The following is a 23,181-nucleotide window of genomic DNA, read 5'->3' as shown; positions in this document are numbered from 1 at the left end:
GTAGCGCTGTGTGACACGTCCCTCCATGCACAGCAAGATCCCACAAGTTGCACTGAGATGAACGCCCATTTACTCTGATGTTTGTCGAGGGAGGAATGGTCAGCCCAGGCAAACCTCCGTGCTCTTATCGTAGAACCATATTGCACAGAAGGAGGCCTTTCAGCCCATCATGCCTGTGCTGGCTCTTTGAAAGAGCAATCCCAATTCGTCCCACTCCCCCCCCCTGCTCTTTCCCTCACAGCCCTGCAAATTTTTTCTTTGTCAGTCAAATATCCAATTCCCTTTTGAAAGCTCTTGCTTCCAACATTTACCTAAGAGGGGCAGATAGGGCCTCGGTTTAACATCTCAGACTGAGAGATGGCACTCTCTGACAGTGCAGCACTCCCTCAGTACTGCATTGGGAGTGTCGGCCTAGGTTTTGTACCACAAGATCTGGAGTGGGATTTGAACTCACATACTGATCTGATTCAGAGGTGAGAGTGCTACTCATTGAGCCACGGCAGGAACCGAACACTAGACGATCTTTCGTGTCAGTACAACTCTCCCCATCGTTCTCTGTTTCTGTCCCTTCATTGCTTCCTGACGCCATGTTTGCCCGTCGCACTGCAGAGATCCCTGGAAGTCTATCCTGCACCCATTTTAAGCCCCATTACCACGTTTGCTATCTTTCAATCCAGGCCGACACTCCCGGTGCCAGTACCGAGGGAGTGCTGCACTGTCGGAGGCGCCGTCTTTCGGATGAGGCGTTAAACCGAGGCCCCGTCTGCCCCTCTCGGGTGGACGTAAAAGATCCCGCGGCCACTATTTCGAAGAAGAGCGGTGGGGGGGAGTTCTCCCCGGTGCCCTGGGGCCGATATTTATCCCTCAATCGCTAATCCAGATTATCCGGTCATTGCTGCTTGTGGGATCTTGCTGTGCGCAAATTGGCTGCCACGTTTCCGACATTACAACGCTGACTAAACCACAAAAGGATACTTAATTTGGCTGTAAAAGGTTTTGGGACGTCCTGAGGTTGTGAGCAAGCCTTTCTTTCATTTTCTCAGCTAGCTTTGTGGTAACAAATCCCCAGCGGGGGCCTGTGTTTAGATGGCAATTGAAAACAGAATTCTTTGGGAAATTAAAACCATTCCTGTCCAATCTGAAAGGAAAATATACAAAGGGCAATGGTGTCTCCCTCCTGTGGTTTGTGTTCTTTAAGCCAATTTTCTTTAAAGGGACCGTTGGAGAGAATCTGGTTTCATTTTTGTAAAGCAGTGAACAAAGGCCACAAATTCCGTTCCCTCGACACCAATTCCATGCCTCTCCCCCGGCTGCTGTGTCAGACTGAACCAAACTGTTTGCAACCTCGGCGTCCTATCTGACCCTGAGCTGAGCTTCTGACTCCATATCCCCTCCGTCACCGAGACCGCCTACTTCCACCTCCGTCACATTGCCCGTCTCCGCATCTCCCTCCGCCCATTTACTGCCGAAACCCTCACCCAGGCCTTTGTCACCTCCAGACTCTGATTATTCCAATGCTCTCCTGGCCGGTCTCCCACCTTCTATCCTCCGTAAACTGGAGCTCATCCAAAACCCTGCTGCCCCGTTCACCCATCTCCCACTGGTGGTGAGCCGCCTTCTTCATCGGCCACTGCAGTCCGTGTGGTGACGGTTCTCCCACAGTGCTGTTAGGAAGGGAGTTCCAGGATTTTGACCCAGTGACGATGAAGGAACAGCGATATATTTCCAAGTCGGGATGGTGTGTGACTTGGAGGGGAACGTGCAGGTGGTGTTGTTCCCATGTACCTGCTGCTCTTGTCCTTCTAGGTGGCAGAGGTCGTGGGTTTGGGAGGTGCTGTCGAAGAAGCCTTGGCTCCTGTGGATGGTACACACTCCAGCCACAGTGCGCCGGTGGTGAAGGGAGTGAATGTTTAGGGTGGTGGATGGGGTGCCAATTAAGCGGGCTGCTTTGTCCTGGATGGTGTCGAGCTTCTTGAGTGTTGTTGGAGCTGCACTCATCCAGGCAAGTGGAGAGTATTCCATCACACTCCTGACTTGTGCCTCGTAGACGGTGGAAAGGCTTTGGGGAGTCAGGAGGTGAGTCACTCACCACAGAAAAGCTGTTGAGACTGGGGTTCAGTTGAAAATTTCAAAACTGAGATCGATAGATTTTTATTGGGTAAGGGGATTAAGGGTTACGGAACCAAGGCAGGTAAATGGAGTGAAGATACAGATCGGCCATGACCTAACTGATGGCGGAACAGGCTCGAGAGGGGCTGAATGGCCTCCTCCTGTTCCTATGATCCCTTGAAGCTGGCCCCTGCCTTGAACATATCATGAGTTTAATCCCCCACGTTGACCAAACCCCAAACTCACAGGCTACCTTAGACAGATCTTGAACTTGCCAATAGAGGGCACCCTGCTCACAGGGCAGCAAGTCAACTTCGAGAATTACTTTTAGTTTGCAGGATGTGGCTCTGAGGTTCTGGTTTTCTGTGCCGCCTGTTCGAAGTTCTGATTTCTCAGCTTCCTACTCCACACTCCAGTACTTCCCTTCCGATCTGGACGTATTCCTGAAGGTTGGATCACATAACATTGGGAATTGTTATTGCACGCCACTGTGCAAATCCCTACCCCCTGATTCCGATTATTCCAATGCTCCCCCTGGCCGGCCTCCCACCTCCCACTCTCCGTAAACTTCAGCTCATCCAAAACTCTGCTGCCCCCGTATCCTAACTCGCACCGAGTCCCGTTCACCCATCACCCCCCTGTGCTCGCTGACCTACATCGGCTCCCGGTCTGGGAACGCCTCGATTTTAAAATTCTCATCCTCGTGTTCAAATCCCTCCATGGTCTCACCCCCCCCTCCCTATCTCTGTAACCTCCTCCAACCCTCCGAGATCTCTGTGCTCCTCCAATTCTGGCTTCTTGCGCATCCCCGATTTCCATCGCTCCACCATTGGCGGCCGTGCCTTCAGCTGCCTGGGCCCTAAGCTCTGGAATTCCCTCCCTAAACCTCTCCGCCTCTCTCTCCTCCTTTAAGATGCTCCTTAAAACCTCCCTCTTTGACCGAGCTATTGGTCGCCTGTCCTAATATCTCCTGATGTGGCTCGGTGTCAAATTTTGTTTGATAATCGCTCCTGTGAAGCGCCTCGGGACGTTTTACTACGTTAAAGGCGCTATATAAATGCAGGTTGCTGTTGTTATTAATCCTACAACTCCACTCCATCCCAATGAGAGTCGTTGTGTGGCATCACCTGGGGGATGGGAGACCCCCACGAGTGGAGCCCTAGTCAGTGACATTTACACCGTGTAATCTAGGGGGCATGTAATTCCGATTCAGGGAAAGCAGAGGTAACGCCTGATATTATTTACCAAATTCTATTCACACTCGCTTTCCTCTAGAAAAGAGAAGGCTGAGGGGTGACCTGATAGAGGTCTTTACGATTATGAAGGGGTTCGATGGGGTAGATGTAGAGAGGATGCTTCCAATTGTGGGGGGAGACCAGAACTAGGGGCCATAAATATAAGAGAGTCACTAATAAATCCAATCGGGAATTCAGGAGAAACCTCTTTACCCAGAGAGTGGTGAGAATGTGGAACTCACTCCCACAAGGAGTGGTTGAGGCGAATAGTAGATGCATTTAAGGGGAAGCTGGATAAACACATGAGGGAGAAAGGAATAGAAGGATATGCTGATAGGGTGAGATGAAGAGGGGAGGGAGGAGGCTAGTGAGGAGCAGAAACGCTGGCATGGACCAGTTGGCCCGAATGGCCTGTTTCTGTGCTGCAGACTGTCCAATTCTATGGTACGCATTCTTTGAACAGGGCTGGCCGTGCCATCGTTGGCTGTGCTTTTAATAGGTCTGACCGTTCCAATGTTATAGACTCGTTGAATGCTGAGACAGTCAATAATGTTATGGGCACAATCAGAACTGGGACAGTCGGTTCTGAGAGAGCCAGACCCAGTAAGTTCAGGGACAGTGAGGGCATCAGTAGAATGAGGTTGCGGTTTGTGCTGTTGTACAGTACTGGAACGCTGTGTAATAGATCAGTATCATTTTGTGATGTTCCTTTGGTATGTCGGGCTCTCAATAAAACGATACTGACAAAAACATTCATTAAACAAAAGAAAGCAGAGAAAGATCTTGCATTTCTATAGCGCCTTTCACGACCTCAGGACGCCCCACAGCCAATGGAGTACTTTTTTGAAGCACTGTTGCAAAGTAGGAAACGCAGCAGCCAATTTGCGCACAGCAAGATCCCACAACATGATAATGACCAGATCATCTGTTTTAGTGATGTTGGTTGAGGGATAAATATCGGCCCCAGGACACCTTATGTGGTTCGCTACCAAATTTTGTCTGACTTACGCCCCTGAGAAGCGCCTTGGAACGTTTGACTAAATTTAATGCCCTGTATAAAAGCAAGTTGTGTTGTTATTGTCGTAGGAACCAATGTGGAATTTAGCCCAAAGGGTCTCACATCCTTGGCCTTCTGACCATTAAAGCTGTCTCAGATGACAAATGAAGAGCAGGCATTTGAGAAAGGTAGTAGAAGCATAGAGTTAATGCCTTAGGAAACTGGAAATAGTGGAGAGAGCGAGATAAGGCATAGAATAGAATCAGAGGGTCTTACAGCACAGAAGGAGTCCGTTCGGCCCATCGTGCCTGTGCCGGCTCTCTGAAAGAGCTATCCAAATAGTCCCACTCTCCCCCTGCTCTTTCCCCATGGCCCTGCAAATTTTTCCTTTTCAAGTATTTATCCAATTCCCTTTTGAAGGTTATGATTGAATCTGCTTCCACCGCCCTTTCAGGCAGTGCATTCCAGATCAGAACAACCCGCTACGTTAAAAAAAAATGTCTCCTCATCTCCCCCCCTCTGGTTCTTTTGCCAATTATTTTAAATCTGTGTCCTCTGGTTAATGACCCTCCTGCCATTCCTTGCATAAACTAGCCCTGTGAGTAGGAGTTAATTCCGGGCAGTAACTCAAACTCGATTCCCTTGATTCCGCTATGGCTTGTAAGATTGTGGTGTATCCTTGCCACATTTTCCAGCTGTTGTTATTGTGTCTGATATTCTCCTCCTGCTGCACATCAGTGGTAGTTGCTGTGGACAGGACTGTATTATAAAGGATTTCTTGTCCGGTTTATTTAATCCACAAGATGTGGGGAGACAGCTCTTCTCTCTCCGCTAGGTTCAGGCAAGGCGGGATTCTGATTGGGAGTTTCAGGCAAAGAAATGGCTTCAAAACAAAGGAGATACAAAGTCCCGTGTGTGAGAGAGAGGAACTGTGAGATAGAGAGAGAGGGAGAGAGGAACTGAGAGATAGAGTGAGAGAGAGAGAGAGATAGAGTGAGAGAGAGAGAGAGAGAGATAGAGTGAGAGAGAGAGAGGAACTGTGAGATAGAGTGAGAGGGAGAGAGGAACTGAGAGATAGAGTGAGAGAGAGAGAGGAGGGAGAGATAGAGAGGAACTGGGAGATAGAGTGAGAGAGAGAGAGAGGAGGGAGAGATAGAGTGAGAGAGAGAGAGGAACTGTGAGATAGAGTGAGAGAGAGAGAGGAACTGAGAGATAGAGTGAGAGAGAGAGAGAGAGAGATAGAGTGAGAGAGAGAGAGGAACTGTGAGATAGAGTGAGAGAGAGAGAGGAACTGTGAGATAGAGTGAGAGAGAGAGGAGGGAGAGATAGAGAGGAACTGAGAGATAGAGTGAGAGAGAGAGAGGAACTGTGAGATAGAGTGAGAGAGAGAGGAGGGAGAGATAGAGAGGAACTGAGAGATAGAGTGAGAGAGAGAGAGAGGAGGGAGAGATAGAGTGAGAGAGAGAGAGGAACTGTGAGATAGAGTGAGAGAGAGAGAGGAACTGTGAGATAGAGTGAGAGAGAGAGAGAGAGGGAGAGATAGAGTGAGAGAGAGAGAGGAACTGAGAGATAGAGTGAGAGAGAGAGGAACTGAGAGATAGAGTGAGAGAGAGAGAGGAACTGTGAGATAGAGTGAGAGAGAGAGAGGAACTGAGAGATAGAGTGAGAGAGAGAGGAGGGAGAGATAGAGAGGAACTGAGAGATAGAGTGAGAGAGAGAGAGAGGAGGGAGAGATAGAGTGAGAGAGAGAGAGGAACTGTGAGATAGAGTGAGAGAGAGAGAGGAACTGAGAGATAGAGTGAGAGAGAGAGAGAGGAGGGAGAGATAGAGAGAGAGAGAGAGAGGAACTGAGAGATTGAGAGAGAGAGAGAGAGAGAGGAACTGAGAGATAGAGTGAGAGAGAGGAGGGAGAGATAGAGAGAGAGAGAGAGAGAGGAACTGAGAGATTGAGAGAGAGAGAGAGAGGAGGGAGAGATAGAGTGAGAGAGAGAGAGGAACTGTGAGATAGAGTGAGAGAGAGAGAGAAGGGAGAGAGGCAGGAACAGGAGATAGAGTGAGAGAGAGGGACTGTGAGATAGAGAGAGAGAGAGAGGGAAGAACTGAGAGATAGAGAGAGAGAGGGACTGAGAGATAGAGTGAGAGGGAGAGAGAGGGACTGAGAGATAGAGTGAGAGATAGAGAAGAACTGAGAGATAGAGTGAGAGAGAGAGAGGAACTGAGAGATAGAGTGAGAGGGAGAGAAGAACTGAGAGATAGAGTGAGAGAGAGAGAGGAACTGAGAGTTGGAGTGAGAGAGAGAGAGTGAGAGATAGAGTGAGAGAGAGAGAGGAACTGAGAGTTAGAGAGAGAGAGAGAGTGAGAGATAGAGTGAGAGAGAGAGAGGAACTGAGAGATAGAGTGAGAGAGAGGAACTGAGAGATAGAGTGAGAGAGAGGAACTGAGAGATAGAGTGAGAGAGAGAGAGAGGAGGGAGAGAGGCAGGAAAAGGAGATACAGTGAGAGAGAGGGACTGTGAGATAGAGTGAGAGAGAGGAACTGAGAGATAGAGTGAGAGAGAGAGAGGAGGGAGAGATAGAGTGAGAGAGAGAGAGGAGGGAGAGATAGAGTGAGAGAGAGAGAGGAGGGAGAGATAGAGGGAGAGAGAGAGAGAGGAGGGAGAGATAGAGTGAGAGAGAGAGGAGGGAGAGATAGAGTGAGAGAGAGAGAGGAGGGAGAGAGGCAGGAACAGGAGATACAGTGAGAGAGAGGGACTGTGGGATAGAGAGAGAGAGAGAGAGGGACTGAGAGATAGAGTGAGAGAGAGAGAGGGACTGAGAGATAGAGTGAGAGAGAGAGAGGAACTGAGAGATAGAGTGAGAGAGAGAGAGTGAGAGATAGAGTGAGAGAGAGAGAGGAACTGAGAGATAGAGTGAGAGAGAGAGAAGAACTGAGAGATAGAGTGAGAGAGAGAGAGGAACTGAGAGATAGAGTGTGAGAGAGAGAAAGAGAGAGAGAGGAGGGAGAGATAGAGTGAGAGAGAGAGAGGAGGGAGAGATAGAGTGAGAGAGAGAGAGAGAGAGAGAGAGAGTGAGAGAGAGAAGAACTGAGAGATAGAGTGAGAGAGAGAGCGGAACTGAGAGATAGAGTGTGAGAGAGAGAGAGAGAGGAGGGAGAGATAGAGTGAGAGAGAGAGAGAGAGATAGAGTGAGAGAGAGAGAGGGAGAGATGCAGGAAAAGGAGATACAGTGAGAGGAACCGAGAGATAGAGTGAGAGAGAAAGAGAGGAGGGAGAGAGGTAGGAAAAGGAGATACAGTGAGAGAGAGGAACTGAGAGATAGAGTGAGAGAGAGGAACTGAGAGATAGAGTGAGAGAGAGGAACTGAGAGATAGAGTGAGAGAGAGAGAGGAGGGAGAGATAGAGTGAGAGAGAGAGAGGAGGGAGAGATAGAGTGAGAGAGAGAGAGAGGAGGGAGAGAGGCAGGAAAAGGAGGTACAGTGAGAGAGAGGGACTGTGAGATAGAGAGAGGAACTGAGAGATAGAGTGAGAGAGAGAGAGAGGGGAGAGAGGCAGGAAAAGGAGATACAGTGAGAGGAACTGAGAGATAGAGAGAGGAACTGAGAGATAGAGTGAGAGAGAGGAACTGAGAGATAGAGTGAGAGAGAGAGAGGATGGAGAGAGGCAGGAAAAGGAGATACAGTGAGAGAGAGGGACTGTGAGATAGAGTGAGAGAGAAGAACTGAGAGATAGAGTGAGAGAGAGAGAGGAACTGAGAGATAGAGAGAGAGAGGAACTGTGAGATAGAGTGAGAGAGAGAGAGGATGGAGAGAGGCAGGAAAAGGAGATACAGTGAGAGAGAGGGACTGTGAGATAGAGTGAGAGAGAAGAACTGAGAGATAGAGTGAGAGAGAGAGAGGAGGGAGAGAGGCAGGAACAGGAGATATAGTGAGAGAGAGGGACTGAGAGATAGAGTGAGAGAGAGAGAGAGGGACTGAGAGATGGAGTGAGAGAGAGGAGGGAGAGGTGCAGGAAAAGGAGATACAGTGAGAGAGAGGGACTGAGAGATAGAGAGAGAGAGAGAGAGAGGAACTGAGAGATAGAGTGAGAGAGAGAGAGGAACTGAGAGATAGAGTGAGAGAGAGAGAGGAACTGAGAGATAGAGTGAGAGAGAGAGAGGAACTGAGAGATGGAGTGAGAGAGAGAGAGGAACTGACAGATGGAGTGAGAGAGAGAGAGGAACTGAGAGATAGAGTGAGAGAGAGAGAGAGGGGAGAGTCAGGAAAAGGAGATACAGTGAGAGAGAGGGACTGTGAGATAGAGAGAGAGAGAGAGGAACTGAGAGATAGAGTGAGCGAGAGAGAGAGGAGGGAGAGATAGAGCGAGAGAGGGAGAGGAGGGAGAGATAGAGTGAGAGAGAGAGAGGGAGAGATGCAGGAAAGGGAGATACAGTGAGAGGAACTGAGAGATAGAGTGAGAGAGAAAGAGAGGAGGGAGAGAGGTAGGAAAAGGAGGTACAGTGAGAGAGAGGAACTGAGAGATAGAGTGAGAGAGAGGAACTGAGAGATAGAGTGAGAGAGAGAGAGAGAGAGGAGGGAGAGAGGCAGGAACAGGAGATACAGTGAGAGAGAGGGACTGTGAGATAGAGTGAGAGAGAGAGAGAGGAACTGAGAGATAGAGTGAGAGAGAGAGAGGAGGGAGAGATAGAGAGAGAGAGAGAGGAGTGAGAGAGAGAGAGAGAGGAGGGAGAGATGCAGGAAAAGGAGGTACAGTGAGAGAGAGGGACTGTGAGATAGAGTGAGAGAGAGAGAGAGGGGAGAGAGGCAGGAAAAGGAGATACAGTGAGAGGAACTGAGAGATAGAGAGAGGAACTGAGAGATAGAGTGAGAGAGAGGAACTGAGAGATAGAGTGAGAGAGAGGAACTGAGAGATAGAGTGAGAGAGAGAGAGAGGAGGGAGAGAGGCAGGAAAAGGAGATACAGTGAGAGAGAGGGACTGTGAGATAGAGTGAGAGAGAGGAACTGAGAGATAGAATGAGAGAGAGAGAGAGGAGGGAGAGAGGCAGGAACAGGAGATATAGTGAGAGAGAGGGACTGAGAGATAGAGTGAGAGAGAGAGAGGAGGGAGAGATGCAGGAAAAGGAGATACAGTGAGAGGAACTGAGAGATAGCGTGAGAGAGAAAGAGAGGAGGGAGCGAGGTAGGAAAAGGAGATACAGTGAGAGAGAGGAACTGTGAGATAGAGTGAGAGAGAGAGAGGAACTGAGAGATGGAGTCAGAGAGAGAGGGAAGAGGCAGGAAAAGGGGATACAGTGAGAGAGAGGGACTGTGAGATAGAGAGAGAGAGAGAGAGAGGAACTGAGAGATAGAGTGAGAGAGAGAGAGGAACTGAGAGATAGAGTGAGAGAGAGTGAGGAACTGAGAGATAGAGTGAGAGAGAGAGGAACTGAGAGATAGAGTGAGAGAGAGAGAGGAACTGTGAGATAGAGTGAGAGAGAGAGAGAGGAACTGAGAGATAGAGTGAGAGAGAGAGAGAGGAACTGAGAGATACAGTGAGGGAGAGAGAGGAACTGAGAGATAGAGTGAGCGAGAGAGAGAGGAGGGAGAGAGGCAGGAACAGGAGATATAGTGAGAGAGAGGGACTGAGAGATAGAGTGAGAGAGAGAGGAGGGAGAGATGCAGGAAAAGGAGATACAGTGAGAGGAACTGAGAGATAGCGTGAGAGAGAAAGAGAGGAGCGAGAGAGGTAGGAAAAGGAGATACAGTGAGAGAGAGGAACTGTGAGATAGAGTGAGAGAGAGAGAGGAACTGAGAGATGGAGTGAGAGAGAGAGAGAGGGGAGAGGCAGGAAAAGGAGATACAGTGAGAGAGAGGGACTGTGAGATAAAGAGAGAGAGAGAGGAACTGAGAGATAGAGTGAGAGAGAGAGAGAGGAACTGAGAGATAGAGTGAGAGAGAGAGAGGAACTGAGAGATAGAGTGAGAGAGAGAGAGGAACTGAGAGATAGAGTGAGAGAGAGAGAGGAACTGAGAGATAGAGTGAGAGAGAGAGAGGAACTGAGAGATAGAGTGAGAGAGAGAGAAGAACTGTGAGATAGAGTGAGAGAGAGAGATGAACTGAGAGATAGAGAGAGAGAGGAACTGTGAGATAGAGCGAGAAAGAGAGGGGAGGGAGAGAGGCAGGAACAGGAGATATAGTGAGAGAGAGGGACTGAGAGATGGAGTGAGAGAGAGAGGAGGGAGAGATGCAGGAAAAGGAGATACAGTGAGAGGAACTGAGAGATAGAGTGAGAGAGAAAGAGAGGAGGGAGAGAGGTAGGAAAAGGAGATACAGTGAGAAAGAGGAACTGCGATAGAGTGAGAGAGAAAGAGAGGAGGGAGAGAGGTAGAAAAAGGAGATACAGTGAGAGGAATTGTGAGAGGGTGAGAGAGAAAGAGAGGAGGGAGATAGAGATAGATAGAAAAATAGATACAGAAAGGGAGAGGGGGACCGTGAGATAGAGGTAGACTGAGAGAGAAAGAGAGGAGAGAGGGGTGAATAAGAGATAGAGAGATAGAGAGAACAATGGAGAGAGGTGGCAATAGAGCAAGCAAGAGAGAGAACTGAGAGATAGAGGGAGAAAAAGAGGGAGTCGAGTTATAGATAAAGATACAAAGAGTGAGTGAGGCAGAGAGAGCACTAGACACCTAGGAGAGAGAAAGGCACAAAGATTGAAAGAGAGAGAATAATAAATGGAACATCTTAGTGCTTCTCAGAAAAGTCCCCACGGCAGACGGTTTTAGTGACAGACTGATGACTTTCTTCGTTGAGTGACGTTATTCCCCAATTCATATCGTTGCAGCTCAGGTCGAGGCCGGAGTGAAGATTTCTATTCCAGATTCCAAACACACTCGGTGGTAACGATGATCGGAACTGAATCTGGGGACTAACGTCCAGTCAGCATGGTGTTCGCCCGAGGTCCAATAGTTACCTGGGACGAAATTGTACTGTGTGATATTAGTAATGATCAGACTTGGCACCAGTGGGGGTGTGAGACTGTGTGAGTATAACTCCAGTGGGGTGTGATACTGTCAGTATATCTCCAGTGGGGTGTGACACTGTGTGAGTATAACTCCAGTGGGGTGTGACACTGGGTGAGTATAACTCCAGTGGGGGTGTGACACTGTGTGAGTATAGCTCCAGTGGGGGTGTGACACTGTGTGAGTTTAACTCCAGTGGGGGTGTGACACTGTGTGAGTTTAACTCCAGTGGGGGTGTGACACTGTGTGAGTATAACTCCAGTGGGGTGTGAGACTGTGTGAGTTTAACTCCAGTGTGGGTGTGACACTGTCAGTATAACTCCAGTGGGGTGTGACACTGTGTGAGTATAACTCCAGTGGGGTGTGACACTGTGTGAGTTTAACTCCAGTGTGGGTGTGACACTGTGTGAGTTTAACTCCAGTGTGGGTGTGACACTGTGTGAGTATAACTCCAGTGGGGTGTGACACTGTGTGAGTATAACTCCAGTGGGGGTGAGACACTGTGTGAGTATAACTCCAGTGGGGTGTGACACTGTGTGAGTTTAACTCCAGTGTGGGTGTGACACTGTGTGAGTTTAACTCCAGTGTGGGTGTGACACTGTGTGAGTATAACTCCAGTGGGGTGTGACACTGTGTGAGTATAACTCCAGTGGGGGTGAGAGACTGTGTGAGTATAACTCCAGTGGGGTGTGACACTGTGTCAGTATAACTCCAGTGGGGGTGTGACACTGTGTGAGTATAACTCCAGTGGGGGTGTGACACTGTGAGTATAACTCCAGTGGGGGTGTGACACTGTGTGAGTATAACTCCAGTGGGGGTGTGACACTGTGTGAGTATAGCTCCAGTGGGGGTGTGACACTGTGTCAGTATAACTCCAGTGGGGTGTGAGACAGTGTGAGTATAACTCCAGTGGGGTGTGACACTGTGAGTATAACTCCAGTGGGGGTGTGACACTGGGTGAGTATAGCTCCAGTGGGGGTGTGACACTGTGTGAGTATAACTCCAGTGGGGTGTGACACTGTGTGAGTTTAACTCCAGTGGGGTGTGAGACTGTGTGAGTATAACTCCAGTGGGGGTGTGACACTGGGTGAGTATAGCTCCAGTGGGGGTGTGACACTGTGTGAGTATAGCTCCAGTGGGGTGTGACACTGTGTGAGTATAACTCCAGTGGGGTGTGACACTGGGTGAGTATAGCTCCAGTGGGGGTGTGAGACAGTGTGAGTATAGCTCCAGTGGGGTGTGACACTGTGTGAGTATAATTCCAGTGGGGTGTGACACTGGGTGAGTATAGCTCCAGTGGGGGTGTGACACTGTGTGAGTATAACTCCAGTGGGGTGTGAGACTGTGTGAGTTTAACTCCAGTGGGGTGTGACACTGTGTGAGTTTAACTCCAGTGGGGTGTGAGACTGTGTGAGTTTAACTCCAGTGGGGTGTGACACTGTGTGAGTTTAACTCCAGTGGGGTGTGAGACTGTGTGAGTTTAACTCCAGTGGGGGTGTGACACTGTGTGAGTTTAACTCCAGTGGGGTGTGAGACTGTGTGAGTTTAACTCCAGTGGGGGTGTGACACTGTGTGAGTTTAACTCCAGTGGGGTGTGACACTGTGTGAGTATAACTCTAGTGGGGGTGTGACACTGGGTGAGTATAGCTCCAGTGGGGGTGTGAGACAGTGTGAGTATAACTCCAGTGGGGTGTGACACTGTGTCAGTATAACTCCAGTGGGATGTGAGACAGTGTGAGTATAACTCCAGTGTATAAACATACTCCAACATCGAGTGTTTAAACACATTGCAGAATCTTCCCAATGTTGTGAGATTATGTCGTACTCTCCGACTGCAACCTTTACACAACTGGATAAGCTGACAGAACTCTCCCCTGGTGGACACTGTAATTCACAGTGAGAGTATAACTGGGATCCAGCCAGCTATGCCTTACACTCTGAGACTGGAGGTGCAATATAACAATACTATATACGGACTTGTTAACAGACGGGGTATAGAGGATGATTTAGAATAAGAGATACGCCTATTGAGATCCCATCTCTTTGTCCCCTTGCTCTCCCTCTGGAATTAAAGGCCAGTTACCAATATGCCAACCTGGGACTTGGGGCTATGAGATTCAGTCTCCCTCCCTCTCTGGGGTCATTGTAAAGAACTTTGAAATCCCTCCTTGGAGCAGTGAATTAAAAACAGGTCATTAAGTTAACATACAGACTGCTCCTAACAGTTAATACCATTATTAATGATTCCAATCCCCTCCTGGCCGGCCTCCCACCTTCCACCCTCCCTAAACTTGAGCTCATCCAAAACTTTGGTACCCCGTATCCTGACTCGCACCAAGTCCCGTTCACCCATCACCCCGCTGTGCTCGCTGACCCACATCGGTTCCCAGTCCCGAATTTAAAATTCTCATCCCCGTGTTCAAATCTCGCCCCTCCCTATCTCTGTGACCTCCTCCAGCCCTACAACCCTCCGAGATCTCTGCGCTCCTCCGATTCTGACCTCTTGCGATTTCCATCGCTCCACCATTGGCGGCCGTGCCTTCAGCTGCCTGGGCCCTAAGCTCTGTAATTCCCTCCCTAAACCTCTCCGCCTCTCTCTCCTCCTTTAAGATGCTCCTTAAAACCTGCCTCTTTGACCAAGCTTTTGGTCACCTGTCCTAATATCTCCTTATGTAGCTCGGTGTCAAATTCTGTTTGATAATCGCTCCTGTGAAGAGCCTCGGGACGTTTTACTACATTAAAGGCGCTATATAAATGCAAGTTATTGTTGTTGGTTCATATAAACACACCAACAACACACCAGTCACAGCAACTCACAGGCTGAAACAGAATTGCTTAAAATGGCATTTTATCCCCAGAAAATCAATAAAAATTCATGCCCGACAATAGCAAGGATTGTCTCACGGAGCAATTACATGGGATACATTGATTGACTGAAGGATATTTTTGGTAAGGCAGCAGGTCCTGATGAATGGTTGGCACTGGTGACTACCAAACAGTGAGGAGCTTAACCAGTCAACAAGTAACTAATCTAGTCATTTCAACTAGTATTACTAACAAGCTCTGTTGAGTTATTACTTGTCTGCTCATGTTGGAAGTCCGTTTTTCCTTATTTTGGGACGGTCTTCTGGTCACTGACCAGTTGACAATCTCAAGGGTTTGGTCAAGTGATGCCTTGTGTAAGAGGGCGCAGGTTGTAAGATTCAGATGTACCCCGGAGCGGGGGGGAAGGGGGAGCTGGTTAATCTGCCATGGGAACCTGATCAATGCTCCATTAGTTTGTGTCAAATAGACAAAAGACGAGGAGATTCCCATTGGGGTCACACTTGCTGTTGGATCTCCATGTCCAACTCTCACGACCTGGCGTTCGCTAACACCAATTACCATCAACGCTCGCGGATCTCGTGAAAAACGAGGGCCCAATGAGAGCCTTCGTTTCTGGCGACTTGGCGTCTTCGAGCAATCCCTGAGGAGAAGCCGAGTAAACCCCCCCATAACAATCCGACGCCTCTGAACGGCACCTCCCTCGGGAACGTAAGACGGTCCAACTCTGACCTGACTGAGTCTGACTGGGAGTGGAGAGGTCCCCGTTTGCCAAGGAATTGCCCCTTGATCTGGCGGCTGGCGTTCGGGTCTGATCTTTGATTTGCCCCAAGCTAATTTGATTAACAAGCAGGAGAGAGAAGAAAATGCGGGGTCTGAGGGCCTTTTCTGGGATGGAGTCCGGCTTCCACCAGGACCTTAACTGCTGCGTTCTCTGCCCAATATAATGTTGGCTATCTAACTGTGTAATAAGGGATGCTATTCAGACATATGCAAGGGTCCGTTAGATTTTCTGCACAACGGCCGAGGTGGTGGAAGGCAGACTGTCACCTCCGGTACTGTAGCCGGGCTGGTTGTCCATTTGGTTGAGGTGGATCACAACTTGCCCCTCTTCCCTCTGGCTCCTGTAGCAGGGAGAAAGCAGGCCCATCCAGGGGGAAGTGACAGAGCAGATTCTCCATAACAGGTCGTTCAAGGACTTCCTGAACTCTTTGCTCATCAGGCAGTAGATGATGGGGTTGAGGCAGCTGTTGGTGTTGGCCAAGCAGATGGTCAACGGGTGGATGTAGGTGTGGGTGATGTAGTAGGCTCTGTCCAAGTGGGCCAGTTCCAGTTTAACCAAGACCCCCCAGAAGGTTATGGCGTGGTTGGGTAGCCAACAGAGAAAGAAGGACAGCACAATGATTATGACCAACCTGGTAACATTGGATGCCCTTTTTGGATTCTCACCGTTTGGATTATGGCGTCTTAGAAGGAATAGGACTGAAATATAACTTACAGATATGACCATCAAGGGCAAAATGAAAGCCACCAGGATTTTCAGGATCTGATAGACTTCTGGCCAATATCCCTCATCTGGGAATTTCTGGATGCACAGTTCCTCGCCCTGAATATTGATGGTCCTGGAATATATGGTCGGGGGTAAACTGACTGCAACGGCAACCAGCCAGATGACGAGGCTGACCCATTTTACCATGCACGGTCTGAAGGAGGTCCTGCCCGGCCTGAGGGTCTGCACCACCGAGCAGTACCGGCTGACGCTCATGGCGGTCAGGAAGAAGACGCTGGCGTACATGTTGAGCACGGTGATGAAGAGGACTAGCTTGCACATGGCGTTGCCGAAGGGCCAGCTGAGGTCCAGGGCGACCTCGGCCGCCCAGAAGGGCAGCACCAGGACGAAGTGGAAATCGGCCAGCGCCAGGTTGAGGACGAAGAAGTTGATGGTGAACTGGTTCCGCCCGTTGATCCCTCTGCTCAGGTACAGAACCAGGAGGTTCCCGAAGAGCCCCACGGCGCAAACGACGGAGTACAGTAGCGCCATAACGATTCGTAAAACGTGCGAACCGTTCGGTAGCAGCAGATCGCCCACTGGCCGTTCCAGAGAGGTGGTCCCTGCGAGAGAGGTGCCATTGGAAGTCTCCATGGAACTCACCGACTGGTCAATACCCGCCTGCATTGCCCCAAACTGCAGTAGCAGAACTTAGAAAAGGGAACCGCAAGTTAGTTGGTCTGATTTTACTGTTCTGGGTCCTCCAGACGCTATTCAACCTTGGAAGCTCTCCGGCTGCAATGGTCCTCCCTCCTCAATTGGTTAAATTTTGAGGCTCCTCGCCTTGTAAGTCCCCCTTCTCGTTCTGTGCCTCAAGACGAATCTTTCCACTCCTCTCTGACTTCTGCAAGGTTTCTCTCTCTCTTTTTCTGACACACACACACACACACCCGGCGTCACTTCCACCCCCGCTCAGCCAACTTTTAAGTAGCGATTGGAATTCACCGGTCGCTCTGGACTGTTTTGACATCCTCTGCTCCCAGCTCGGTCTAATTCTCCAAGGAGGCGGAAAATTCCTGCAGGGACTCAATGCTTATTGGTTGTGATTGTTGGGGGGAGTGGAGGAGAGAAGGAGTGGTATCTCCATGTATCTTCACTCCCTTCAAGACAAAGCGAGGAGACATCTTCCCCTTACTCTTACTCCCCCACAGCTCCTAGCCTCTCACCGTCGAGAAAATATTCCGATTTGTCTCTCTCGGATCTAAACTGGATGACCTCACACCCACTTTGGATTCGAGAAGGATAAATCGGAATATTTTTCTTATGCAGTGAAGCCTTGATGACAGCGTTCAAACTATTCCACAGAGTTTGCAGATTTACAAAGCCGTGAGGAATTGTCTGGACAGACATCCAAAGGTTCAATATCAAATACTCCCCGATTATACAGCAATTGTCATTGCAATGTTTCCCAGTGAGGTGTCGCCCTGTGTGTCCATTGTGTGAACAACGCAAGAGTAGGAATAGACTGGGTATTAGGAGGCTCTACTATTCCCAGAGAATAGTAGAGTGTTGCCAGTAGTGGGTGCTGACTCTCTGCACACCTTAAAAAGAGGGAGCTGGACCCGGCCCTGACTGGGACAGAGATCGCATCATCTAGAATGTTAGTGGCTTTACAGCTAACACCTGGTCCATGTGATCTCCTGGACTGGTTTCAATCGCCTGAGGGGGTCGGAGAGGAATTTTCCAGAGTGTTTTTCCCTTATTGGCCCTGGGTTTTATTCTCCTTTCTCCGTGGAGATTACACGGCTGCGGGAGGTTGGGAGGGGAGGGAGAAGGTGTTTGGTAATGATGCCCCGGCCATCATGGTGTGGGGCAGGCTTCATGGACCAGCTGGTCTTTTCCTGCCCATCAATTTTGTATTAAATTCACAGGAATGTACAAAACCTTGCTTCTGTCAGCTGTAACCATAGCAGGCAGGGTCTTCAATGGTTGGCAGGCAGGGTCTTCGATGGTTGGCAGGCAGGGTCTTCGATGGTTGGCAGGCATGGTCTTCGATGGTTGGCAGGCAGGGTCTTCAATGGTTGGCAGGCAGGGTCTTCAATGGGTTGCAGGCAGGATCTTCAATGGTTGGCAGGCAGGGTCTTCAATGGTTGGCAGGCAGGGTCTTCAATGGGTTGCAGGCAGGGTCTTCGATGGTTGGCATGCAGGGTCTTCAGAGATTGGCATGCTGGATCTTCAATGGTTGGCAGGCAGGGTCTTCAGTGGTTGGCAGGCAGGGTCTTCAGTGGTTGGCAGGCAGTGTTTTCAATGGTTGGCAGGCAGGGTCTTCAATGGTTGGCAGGCAGGGTTTTCAATGGTTGGCATGCTGGATCTTCAATGGTTGGCATGCTGGATCTTCAATGGTTGGCAGGCAGGGTATTCAATGGTTGGCAGGCAGGGCCTTCAATGGTTGGCAGGCAGGGTCTTCAATGGTTGGCAGGCAGGGTTTTCAATGTTTTTTTTAATTCGTTCACGGGATGTGGGCGTCGCTGGCAAGGCCGGCATTTATTGCCCATGCCTAATTGCCCTCGAGAAGGTGGTGGTGAGCCGCCTTCTTGAACCGCTGCAGTCCGTGTGGTGACGGTTCTCCCACAGTGCTGTTAGGAAGGGAGTTCCAGGATTTTGACCCAGCGACAATGAAGGAACGGCGATATATTTCCAAGTCGGGATGGTGTGTGACTTGGAGGGGAACGTGCAGGTGGTGTTGTTCCCATGCGCCTGCTGCCCTTGTCCTTCTAAGTGGTAGAGGTCGCGGGTTTGGGAGGTGCTGTCGAAGAAGCCTTGGCGAGTTGCTGCAGTGCATCCTGTGGATGGTGCACACTGCAGCCACAGTGCGCCGGTGGTGAAGGGAGTGAATGTTTAGGGTGGTGGATGGGGTGCCAATCAAGCGGGCTGCTTTATCTTGGATGGTGTCGAGCTTCTTGAGTGTTGTTGGAGCTGCACTCATCCAGGCAAGTGGAGAGTATTCCATCACACTCCTGACTTGTGCCTTGTAGATGGTGGAAAGGCTTTGGGGAGTCAGGAGGTGAGTCACTCGCCGCAGAATACCCAGCCTCTGACCTGCTCTCGTAGCCACAGTATTTATATGGCTGGTCCAGTTAAGTTTCTGGTCAATGGTGACCCCCAGGATGTTGATGGTGGGGGATTCGGCGATGGTAATGCCGTTGAATGTCAAGGGGAGGTGGTTAGACTCTCTCTTGTTGGAGATGGTCATTGCCTGGCATTTATCTGGCGCGAATGTTACTTGCCACTTATCAGCCCAAGCCTGGATGTTGTCCAGGTCTTGCTGCATGCAGGCTCGGACTGCTTCATTATCTGATGGGTTGCGAATGGAACTGAACACTGTGCAGTCATCAGCGAACATCCCCATTTCTGACCTTATGATGGAGGGAAGGTCATTGATGAAGCAGCTGAAGATGGTTGGGCCTAGGACACTGCCCTGAGGAACTCCTGCAGCAATGCCCTGGGGCTGAGATGATTGGCCTCCAACAACCACTACCATCTTCCTTTGTGCTAGGTATGACTCCAACCACTGGAGAGTTTTCCCCCTGATTCCCATTGACTTCAATTTTACTAGGGCTCCTTGGTGCCACACTCGGTCAAATGCTGCCTTGATGTCAAGGGCAGTCACTCTCACCTCACCTCTGAAATTCAGCTCTTTTGTCCATGTTTGGACAAAGGCTGTAATGAGGTCTGGAGCCGAGTGGTCCTGGCGGAACCCAAACTGAGCATCGGTGAGCAGGTTATTGGTGAGTAAGTGCCGCTTGATAGCACTGTCGACGACACCTTCCATCACTTTGCTGATGATTGAGAGTAGACTGATGGGGCGGTAATTGGCCGGATTGGATTTGTCCTGCTTTTGTGGACAGGACATACCTGGGCAATTTTCCACATTGTAGCTGTACTGGAACAGCTTGGCTAGAGGCGCAGCTAGTTCTGGAGCACAAGTCTTCAGCACTACAGCTGGGATGTTGTCAGGGCCCATAGCCTTTGCTGTATCCAGTGCACTCAGCCGTTTCTTGATATCACGTGGAGTGAATCGAATTGGCCGAAGACTGGCTTCCGTGATGGTGGGGATATCAGGAGGAGGCTGAGATGGATTATCCACTCGGCACTTTTGGCTGAAGATGTTTGCAAACGCTTCAGCCTTGTCTTTTGCACTCACGTGCTGGACTCCGCCATCATTGAGAATGGGGATGTTTGCAGAGCCTCCTCCTCCCGTTAGTTGTTTAATTGTCCACCACCATTCACGACTGGATGTGGCAGGACTGCAGAGCTTTGATCTGATCCGTTGGTTGTGGAATCGCTTAGCTCTGTCTATAGCATGTTGCTTCCGCTGTTTAGCATGCATGTAGTCCTGAGTTGTAGCTTCACCAGGTTGGCACCTCATTTTTAGGTACGCCTGGTGCTGCTCCTGGCATGCTCTTCTACACTCCTCATTGAACCAGGGTTGATCCCCTGGCTTGTTGGTAATGGTCTTCAATGGTTGGCAGGCAGGGTCTTCAATGGTTGGCATGCTGGATCTTCAATGGTTGGCATGCTGGATCTTCAATGGTTGGCAGGCAGGGTCTTCAATGGTTGGCAGGCAGGGCCTTCAATGGTTGGCAGGCAGCGTCTTCAATGGTTGGCAGGCAGGGTTTTCAATGGTTGGCATGCTGGATCTTCAGTGGGTGGCATGCTGGGTCTTCAATGGTTGGCATGCTGGGTCTTCAGTGGGTGGCATGCTGGGTCTTCAATGGTTGGCAGGCAGGGCCTTCAATGGTTGGCAGGCAGGGCCTTCAATGGTTGGCAGGCAGGGTTTTCAATGGTTGGCATGCTGGATCTTCAATGGTTGGCAGGCAGAGTTTTCAATGGTTGGCAGGCAGGTTCTTCATTGGTTGGCAGGCAGGGTTTTCAATGGTTGGCAGGCAGGGTTTTCAATGGTTGGCAGGCAGGGTCTTCAATGGGTGGCATGCAGGGTCTTCAATGGTTGGCATGCTGGGTCTTCAGTGGGTGGCATGCTGGGTCTTCAATGGTTGGCAGGCAGGGCCTTCAATGGTTGGCAGGCAGGGCCTTCAATGGTTGGCAGGCAGGGTTTTCAATGGTTGGCATGCTGGATCTTCAATGGTTGGCAGGCAGAGTTTTCAATGGTTGGCAGGCAGGGTTTTCAATGGTTGGCAGGCAGGGTCTTCAATGGGTGGCATGCAGGGTTTTCAATGGTTGGCAGGCAGGGTCTTCAATGGTTGGCATGCTGGGTCTTCAGTGGGTGGCATGCTGGGTCTTCAATGGTTGGCAGGCAGGGCCTTCAATGGTTGGCAGGCAGGGTTTTCAATGGTTGGCATGCTGGATCTTCAATGGTTGGCAGGCAGAGTTTTCAATGGTTGGCAGGCAGGTTCTTCATTGGTTGGCAGGCAGGGTTTTCAATGGTTGGCAGGCAGGGTTTTCAATGGTTGGCAGGCAGGGTCTTCAATGGGTGGCATGCAGGGTTTTCAATGGTTGGCAGGCAGGATCTTCAATGGTTGGCAGGCAGGGTTTTCAATGGTTGGCAGGCAGGGTCTTCGATGAATGGCATGCTGGGTCTTCGATGGTTGGCAGGCAGGGTCTTCAATGAGTGGCATGCTGGGTCTTCAGTGGGTTGCATGCTGGGCCTTCAATGGTTGGCATGCTGGGTCTTCAGTGGGTTGCATGCTGGGCCTTCAATGGTTGGCATGCTGGGTCTTCAATGGTTGGCATGCTGGGTCTTCAATGGGTTGAATGCTGGGTCTGCAAGGGGTTGCACGGAGTGCCCATAGCATGTGAAGCTCCTTCCTGTGGTTTGCTACTGGTTTCTCTTTAGTGGATGCAGGTGATTAATTCTTCCCCCTCACCGTTAAATCTCTTTCTGCCACATTAAATGTCTTGCCCTTAACTTTACTTCCTGTAAGTGTCACACTTACTTCTTGTAACACTTTCTCTATCACTCTTTGGTGATTGACGGAAAGTAGAAAATCATAAAATCAGAATTGGATATTGATCAGGAATAGGCACCTTGCCTGATTCCCTTCCTCCACAGCCAAGGAATGTTGAGGACAATTATCTGAACCAAATATTATAGAGCGAGAGAGAGAAAGAAACAAAAACAAGATAAAGAGGGAGGGGTGAGAGAGAGAGCGCGAGACACAGGAAGAGAGACCGATTGAGGGGACAAATAGAAATGAGGAAACAATGAATGTGCCAGAGAGGAAACAGGGGAAGGGATCAAGAGAAACAGAGAGGCCATGCAATAGAAACACTGACCGTATGGAGAAACAGCGACAGAGAGCAAAATAGAGTAGATAGATAAGAAAAGTGCACAGCGAGTGAGAGAGACAAACAGTTACATATATATCTCCATAACGTATTAAATGTCTTGCAGTACTTCCTATAAGTGTCACACTTCCTGTAAGTGTCACACTCACTTCCTGTAACACTTCCGTCGCCTCACACTTAAGAATCATAGCAAGGTTACAGCACGGAAGGAGGCCATTCGGCCCATCGAGTCTACGCTAGCTCTATGCAAGAGCAATCCAGCTAGTCCCGCTCCCCTGACCTATCCTCCATAGCCCTGCAATTTTTTTTCCTTTCAAGTACTTATCCAGTTCCCTTTTGAATCTGCCCCTCGGGCAGCGCATTCCAGATCCTAACCACTCGCTGTGTGAAAAAAAGTTGTTCCTCATGTCGCCTTTGGTTCCTTTGCCCTGTTTTCCCGATCAATCTTTGTTAATTGGCTGGAGGGAGAACATTAGAAAATTAGAATTGGATATTGGTCAGCAGTAGGGACAATTTCCTCCCTCCACAGCACAGAGATGCTGAGGACAATTGTGATCTCTGAGCTGCCAGACTTGGCTCAGTGTTAGCACTCTTTCCACTAAAGTCATGAGGTTGTGGGTTCCAAGCCCTACGCTGGAGATTCCTAGCCTGGTATTGGAGTGCTGCACTCTCGGAGAGGCCGTTCTTTTGGATGAGACGTTAAACCAGAGCCTCATCCACCCTCTCAGGTGGATGTAAAAGATCCCACGGCCACACTATTGGAAGAAGAGCGGGGGGAGTTCTCCCCGGTGCCCTGTTCAACATTTATCCCTCAACCAACATCACTAAAACAGACCATCTGGTCATTTATTTTGTTGCTGTTTGTGGGATCTTGCTGTGCGCAAATTGGCTGCTGCGTTTCCCTACATTACAACAGTGACTACACTTCAGAAGTACTTCATTGGCTGTAAAGCGCTTTGGGATGTCCTGAGGTTGTGAAAGACACTATATAAATGCAAGTTTTTTTTAAAATCAGGTAACAGCACATACAAAGGGATCTAACCTGTGACCTTCCAATCTGTATGTCTCCGCTACAATGACTGTAGTAGTAATGGTGAATATCAATTAATACTCCATTAGAGGGAAGTGGGTAACCACACAATGCACATTCACTGGCCGTGTTCTGGGCAAATTCTGTTCAAATCCCTCCATGGCCCTCGCCCCCCTCCCTATCTCTGTAACCTCCTCCAA

The 23,181-nt window shown here is 49.7% G+C and overlaps 1 protein-coding gene across 1 annotated transcript; it reads right to left on the bottom strand.

Moving 5' to 3' along the window:
* Positions 1–14,164: 14,164 nt before the first annotated feature.
* On the bottom strand, positions 14,165–16,653 carry LOC137306744 (relaxin-3 receptor 1-like). Its single transcript, XM_067976111.1, has one exon. It carries the CDS (start codon positions 16,330–16,332, stop codon positions 15,160–15,162), a length of 1,173 nt encoding a protein of 390 aa, XP_067832212.1. The 5' UTR covers positions 16,333–16,653; the 3' UTR covers positions 14,165–15,159.
* Positions 16,654–23,181: the final 6,528 nt, after the last annotated feature.

Source organism: Heptranchias perlo, chromosome 44, assembly GCF_035084215.1.
Source record: "Heptranchias perlo isolate sHepPer1 chromosome 44, sHepPer1.hap1, whole genome shotgun sequence".
Classification (NCBI taxonomy): domain Eukaryota; kingdom Metazoa; phylum Chordata; class Chondrichthyes; order Hexanchiformes; family Hexanchidae; genus Heptranchias; species Heptranchias perlo.
Note: the sequence above shows the minus strand (reverse complement) of the source record. Positions and strands in the feature narration are given on the sequence as shown.